This window comes from Zosterops lateralis (genome assembly GCF_965231275.1).
Source record: "Zosterops lateralis genome assembly, chromosome: 4".
In the NCBI taxonomy this organism is placed as follows: Eukaryota; Metazoa; Chordata; class Aves; order Passeriformes; family Zosteropidae; genus Zosterops; species Zosterops lateralis.
This window is the reverse complement of record NC_139765.1, coordinates 41,813,364-41,819,381: the sequence shown is the minus strand read 5'-3', so window position 1 is coordinate 41,819,381 and position 6,018 is coordinate 41,813,364. Positions and strand designations below refer to the sequence as shown.

The window sequence follows — 6,018 nt, the reverse complement described above, 5'->3', positions numbered from 1 at the left end:
TGAGAAATAAAATTTAGTTAATGTCATGCTCCTTATAAGCTAGAAGGAAAGCTGGAATCACCCTTTCCAGAACTAATTTTAAAAGCTGATTATTTCTTTCTTATTAATGCATTATAATATATGTATTATATGTGCAATGTATTACGTATTATTAATTATAAAAAATCTCTAATCATTTATTTCTCTTAGAATTCTCAGAAACATTAAATCTAGCTTAAAGAGTTTGATTAACAGGCTTGTATCTTGTGAGGTATTTCAAACCTCAGCTTAATATCCAGACTCTCAAGGGGTAGCAGAGGGTTTTTTCACACATTAGAATTTTGCATTAGTCTACATCATTAAACAACAGACAAAAAAAAAAGAAAATATAAGTTTTAGCAGAAATTGCCTCCAATGTCAATTGGTTTTGTCATTGCTGTATATGATGCTACTATTCCTTCTGTTATCTATCAGTAACATAGATACCAATATGTTCAGGATTATGGCACCTACATTTAGGCATTGAAATACAAGTACTCAGTTCAGTTAACTAAACCATAGGTTTGAAAAGACCTCCAGGGTCAAGTTCAACCTTTGCCCAATCACCACCTTGCCCACTAAACCACAGCACTGTCATGTCCAGTCATTACTTGAAAACCTCTAGACATAGTGATTCCACCACCTTACTGGGCAGCCTGTTCTAATGTTTAACCACCCTGTCCATGAACAAATTTTTCCTGATGTCCAACCTGAACCTCCTCTAGCGCAGCCTGAGGCTCTGACCTCTCATCCTGTCACAAGTTGCCTGTGAGAAGGAGCTGATCTCCACCAACATTCAACCTCCTGTCAGGCAGTTGTAAAAAGTGATAAGGTCTCCCCTGAACCCTCTCATCTCCGGGTTAAGCAGTTCCAGCTCCCTCAGCTACTCCTTATATGACTTGTGCTCCAGACCTTCACCAGTTTCATTGCCCATCACACCAATATTACTTCTTGTTGTGAGGGGCCCAGAACCTCAAAGTGCAGTCTCACCAGTGATGAGTTGTAGTTAGCAAAATCGCACGGAAGATGACGTGATGTACGAGGAGAATAGGGTCCTCCTCTTTTTCATGCTGCTGCCCTGTAACCTTGCTGTCTATCCCCTTCCAAGAGTCACGTGGGCGCACCGAGGTCACTTAAGCAGGTGCCCATGGGAAATAAATCGCATTCCACCGTTCATCATATTGGTGTCACGCGTGGTTTGTCCGGCCAGTTTGTAAGTTCGCCGTGGCCCCCGATTAACCAGGTCGCCAGCCTCACACCAGAGGCAACAAGTGGTGCCGAAACCCGGGAAGCCCCCCCCGACACACGGGTGCGAGTGTGCTCCGGGCGACGGGAAACACGCTGGTAGCGGGAGGCGACCAGGGCGCTACGACCGACCCTGGTGGAGGAGGACGCTCCTCAGTACCGCTGGCATGGAAATGCTGAGCAAGGTAATTTCGGAAATTTATGTACAGTGGGGAATTAATATTCTGTATTCAGAATGCTGGGAGAGGTGTACTAATGTGCTAGCAAGAGACGTTATAGTCTCGGCCACCAGCAAAAATCTAAAAAGCTGGGGAAAAGTGATGAAAGCGCTGCAGATAGTGCTGGAGGAGCAAGAGACGTGGGCTGCGGCTCAAAAATGCCTGAGGTTAACTCCCAAGCTGGGCATCGGAGCAGCCACACAGACTGTGTTTGAAAATGATCGGGCTGAAAAAGAACAAGGCCTTGAAACTGATAACCTTTCACGGTCCGTGCTCGAGAATCCTGGCACGGAGAGCGAGCGGGTGCTTGAAACTAATATGCAGTCGCGATCCTCATCCCCGGTCCTAAAGTCCCTTTCTGCGGTCGGGTTTAACCCATCGGAGAACCCCCCGAGCCCAAGGGAAAGTGTTGTGAGTGCAGATTTAAGGCAAATAGACTCAAGGCCACCTCCATATGCACCACAACATGGCGTCGAGGCTGAAGAAGAAGGGCGGAGCTCTGTAGAATTTCGCGCCACAGACACGCGCGGTTGGGACCAAAAAGGGGGAGGTGCGGTCCTCGGAGGGGAGGAGAAGTCGGAGCCCAATCGGAGAACGGGTTCCCCAGCCATTCCTTTTAAGGCAGAAATGCCCCTGGAAAGGAGGCAGAGCAGGAGGAGTGGCACACCTGCCCACCAGAAACCCAAAGGGTGGAGTCAGAGCAAAAAGCACAGGAGACAGGAAGTGTCTGACCAGTCCACTTCCTCTCACTCGGAGGAGGAGGAGGTCGAGCAGGTCTCAAAGCCGGTCCGAGAGGGGTGGTGCAAAGGACGTGAGTGCAGAGAATGAGGATGTGAATGGAGGGAACAGGGATGTGAATGCAGGGAACGAGGATGTGAATGCAGGGAACAGGGACATGAGTGCAGAGAACGAGGACGTGGATGCAAGGAACAGGCAAGCGGATACAAGGAACAGGCAAGCGAATACAAGGGACAGGGAAGTGAATACAAAGGACAAGAAAGTGAATACAAGGGACAGGGAATCGAATACAAGGGACAGTGTCACACCAGTGGGGAGTCTAGTGATGATTCAGATTCTAGTACAGACACAGAGGACACACCAGCAATTTTCTTTAAGCACACAGACTTGCCCATGAGGCATGCACATAGAAAAAAGACTAAGTTCATGCCCCTGACAGACTGGAGAAAGGTGCAAACAGCACTTGCAGACCTGCCAGAGGCTGCAGCACGAATATTTCCAGTGAAAAGACTAAATAACAATTTGCCTTCGAGTGTCTTTCCAGAGGTTGTCCACTACAGGTTGCCAGTCAAACTTCCAGTTCTGTTCTTGTGTATCAGTTTTGCGCTGCCATCAGTTCACCTAGGCGCAGGTAATCATCCCTACCAGCCAAGCATTTGGACCTTTAAGAACTTTATCACCGGCGATGTGATAGGTCGGTCCGAAACCAACTCACCCGCATGGACAGTGCGTCTGACAGACATCTTTACGAGAGACCGATCCGGTAAGGCAAGAGTTATTGAAGAAGGGACATACTGGTGTCCAAGCCACACCCCCGGAAAGAGTTATTGCACTAAATCAGGTTACTGGTTTTGTAGGTATTGGGGTTGTGAAACCATAGTAACAGGTAACCGGTGGAAACCTCCAAAGGCGGATGAGTTCCTAAAAGTAACAAGTTGGCCTCACGGCTGTATATCAAGAAGTACATACCAAGGTAAACACCCAGGAAATTGCTCTCACCTCACAGTCACAGTACTGCGACCCCAAGACCCAACATGGGCGATAGGCAGATTGTGGTCAGTGTACAGGCGTCGGGACGACTCAATACGCCTGGCCCCTGACCGTGGCACAGTTATACAGATCATCAGAACTCATCCACCCACACGATACATTGCAGTAGGGCCCAACGAGCTGATAACCTCACAAAAAGAGAAAACGCTCGTTGCAACGGCAGAGCCCGATTCAGTACCAGCCAGTCCCAGACCCGAAGTAGCCTCGCAGGGTCTGTTCGATCGAATGCTATACGCTGCGTTTGCGTCACTAAACTACTCACAACCTAACCTGACCAAGTCATGCTGGTTGTGCTATGACGCCAAACCACCCTTTTACGAAGGAATAGGTGTCAGCACAATGTTTGAATACTCTAAAGGAGCCAATCCCAAACAATGTAAGTGGGACACTTCCCGCAAGGGAATTACTCTGAGAATGATCTCAGGGTACGGACTGTGCATTGGCAGCAGATCCCTAGCCACTCAAAACAAACAGCACTGTAACACCTCGATCACCCTAGACCAACAACAGTCATGGGTCATTCCAGCACCAGGGAGTGTGTGGGCTTGTCATACCACAGGTATCACCCCATGTGTCTCCATCAGGCAGTTTGATGCAACTAACGATTTCTGTGTTCAAGTCGCTGTCATCCCTAGGATCCTGTACCACACAGATGACGAAGTAATGCTCCACTTCGAAGCACGCCATCGTGAAAAGAGAGAACTGGTAACAGCTGTCAGTTTGGCAGTACTTCTAACTCTAGGTGGAACAGGAGCAGCTACAGGCATCTCTTCGCTGGTCACACAGAAACAGAATTTGTTGCAGCTCCAGCGAGCAATTGATGAAGACCTCCTTGAGATTCACAAAAACATTTTAAAACTGGAAGAATCTCTGTTCTCCTTGTCGGAGATGGTGCTGCAGAACCGACGAGGTTTGGACCTGTTGCTGATGCAACAGGGAGGACTTTGCGCTGCATTGAACGAGGAATGCTGCACATATGTTAACCATTCAGGTCCGATCAGGCAGTCCATGGCAGAACTTAAAGAAAGACTTATACGCCGTGGCCAAGAGTTCCAGCAGCGAAACTGGTTCGATTCACTGTTCAGCCAACATCCTTGGATTGCCCCCGTTGTCTCCACCTTGATCGGACCAGTGGTTACCATATTGCTCGCCCTCGTGTTCGGCCCTTGTTTGCTTAACAAAATAACCCAATTTGTTAAAGCTCGCTTAAGCAGAATTGACATTATGCTTTTAGAGCAAAGACAGCTAGCTTGAAAAGACAGCAACGTCAGCATTTATTGCCTACAAGTTTAACTTGCTTGCACATTCTACTAACAAGTTGTTTCAGTTCTTTGTTGTTGTTATGTTTAAGTTGAAAGTTTTAGTAGTCATAGAGAGGGGGGAAATGTAGTTAGCAAAATCGCACGGAAGATGACGTGATGTACGAGGAGAATAGGGTCCTCCTCTTTTTCATGCTGCTGCCCTGTAACCTTGCTGTCTATCCCCTTCCAAGAGTCACGTGGGCGCACCGAGGTCACTTAAGCAGGTGCCCATGGGAAATAAATCGCATTCCACCGTTCATCATATTGGTGTCACGCGTGGTTTGTCCGGCCAGTTTGTAAGTTCGCCGTGGCCCCCGATTAACCAGGTCACCAGCCTCACACCAGAGGCAACAATGAGTACAGAGGGAAACATGGCATTTGACATGTTATTGATCTGGTACATTGTTATGAAGTCCACCCAAGTATCTTAAATACTTTGCCACATTTAAAATGTTCACTAGAAATAGTCAAAATTCTACCTGTAAGGCAAGTTATTCAGTACAATTTAGTTGATCCAAAGTAGATAGGCATTTTATAGCAAGCAGAATCACTTTCCAGGTCTATTGATAAGCAACAAGATTCAAGTGCCCAAACATAACCATCTAGGACCATCTGAAATGCCCAAGAGAAGGGAGCAGCAGATGTGATGCAAGCCATTTTGCATCTGATTCAGCTTCTGCAACCATCTGAAGTTGCACTTGGAGGCCAGAAAATATGCTTTAGAGAGCTTTGCAATATGTTATGCACCTGAATCCTACACTGGATCTCACTTGACTATGAAGCTAAAGCATCTACCTCCAATTGCAGTTGGAAATCTATTTTAAGTGTCAATCTCAAGATGAATCTTGCCTTTAATGCCATTTTTAGTAGGTTATGACCAAATTTCAAACACCTAAAGCCAAGCAGAAATGGACTCTTCCATCAACTTCACAAAACAGTAACAAGGTGACATACAAAGTGTTTTACTTGTAGCAGAACACTGAAGTCTCTCAAGGAGTTTTATTTACCATTAAAATAAGATACTGTAATTTTGAATGTTGCTTTGCAAAGGTTCATCATCTGACAACAAAATAAATCACAATTAAAGGTGTATTTACTCTTAATCTTCTGTAACTTGTAGTTTCCAGGGGTCTTTGAAAAAGAAAGGGAGATGCCTAAAAAGGTGTTCTTTTCAGGTTCTGTATGCTGGCTCAGGAATTTTATTTGATGATGCACCATTATTACTCTTCCCCAAATGCCAGGAGGTTTAATACAATTTGAGCAGAGGCTTCAAGATTAAAAAGAATAACTTCAAAAAATAAAATTACTACCATATGTTTGAACAGGCAAGGAAACATAATACTATGAGACCTATGAGACTGCTACATCTAGCTGTATCATTCCAAGTCACAAAATTTAATTGCTGGAAAAAGATATTCAGGCCAATAAAGTAACACAAGGGGGTGGTA

At 45.9% G+C, this 6,018-nt stretch overlaps 1 protein-coding gene across 1 annotated transcript; it reads left to right on the top strand.

Annotated features, from left to right (window-relative positions):
* Positions 1-1,052: 1,052 nt before the first annotated feature.
* On the top strand, positions 1,053-4,523 carry LOC310909052 (uncharacterized protein; the record flags this gene model as incomplete). Its single annotated transcript, XM_083860615.1, has 4 exons — positions 1,053-1,159; positions 1,262-2,281; positions 2,324-2,982; positions 3,889-4,523. 4 exons carry the CDS (start codon positions 1,053-1,055, stop codon positions 4,521-4,523), a joined length of 2,421 nt encoding a protein of 806 aa, XP_083716741.1.
* Between the last annotated feature and the right edge of the window lie 1,495 nt (positions 4,524-6,018).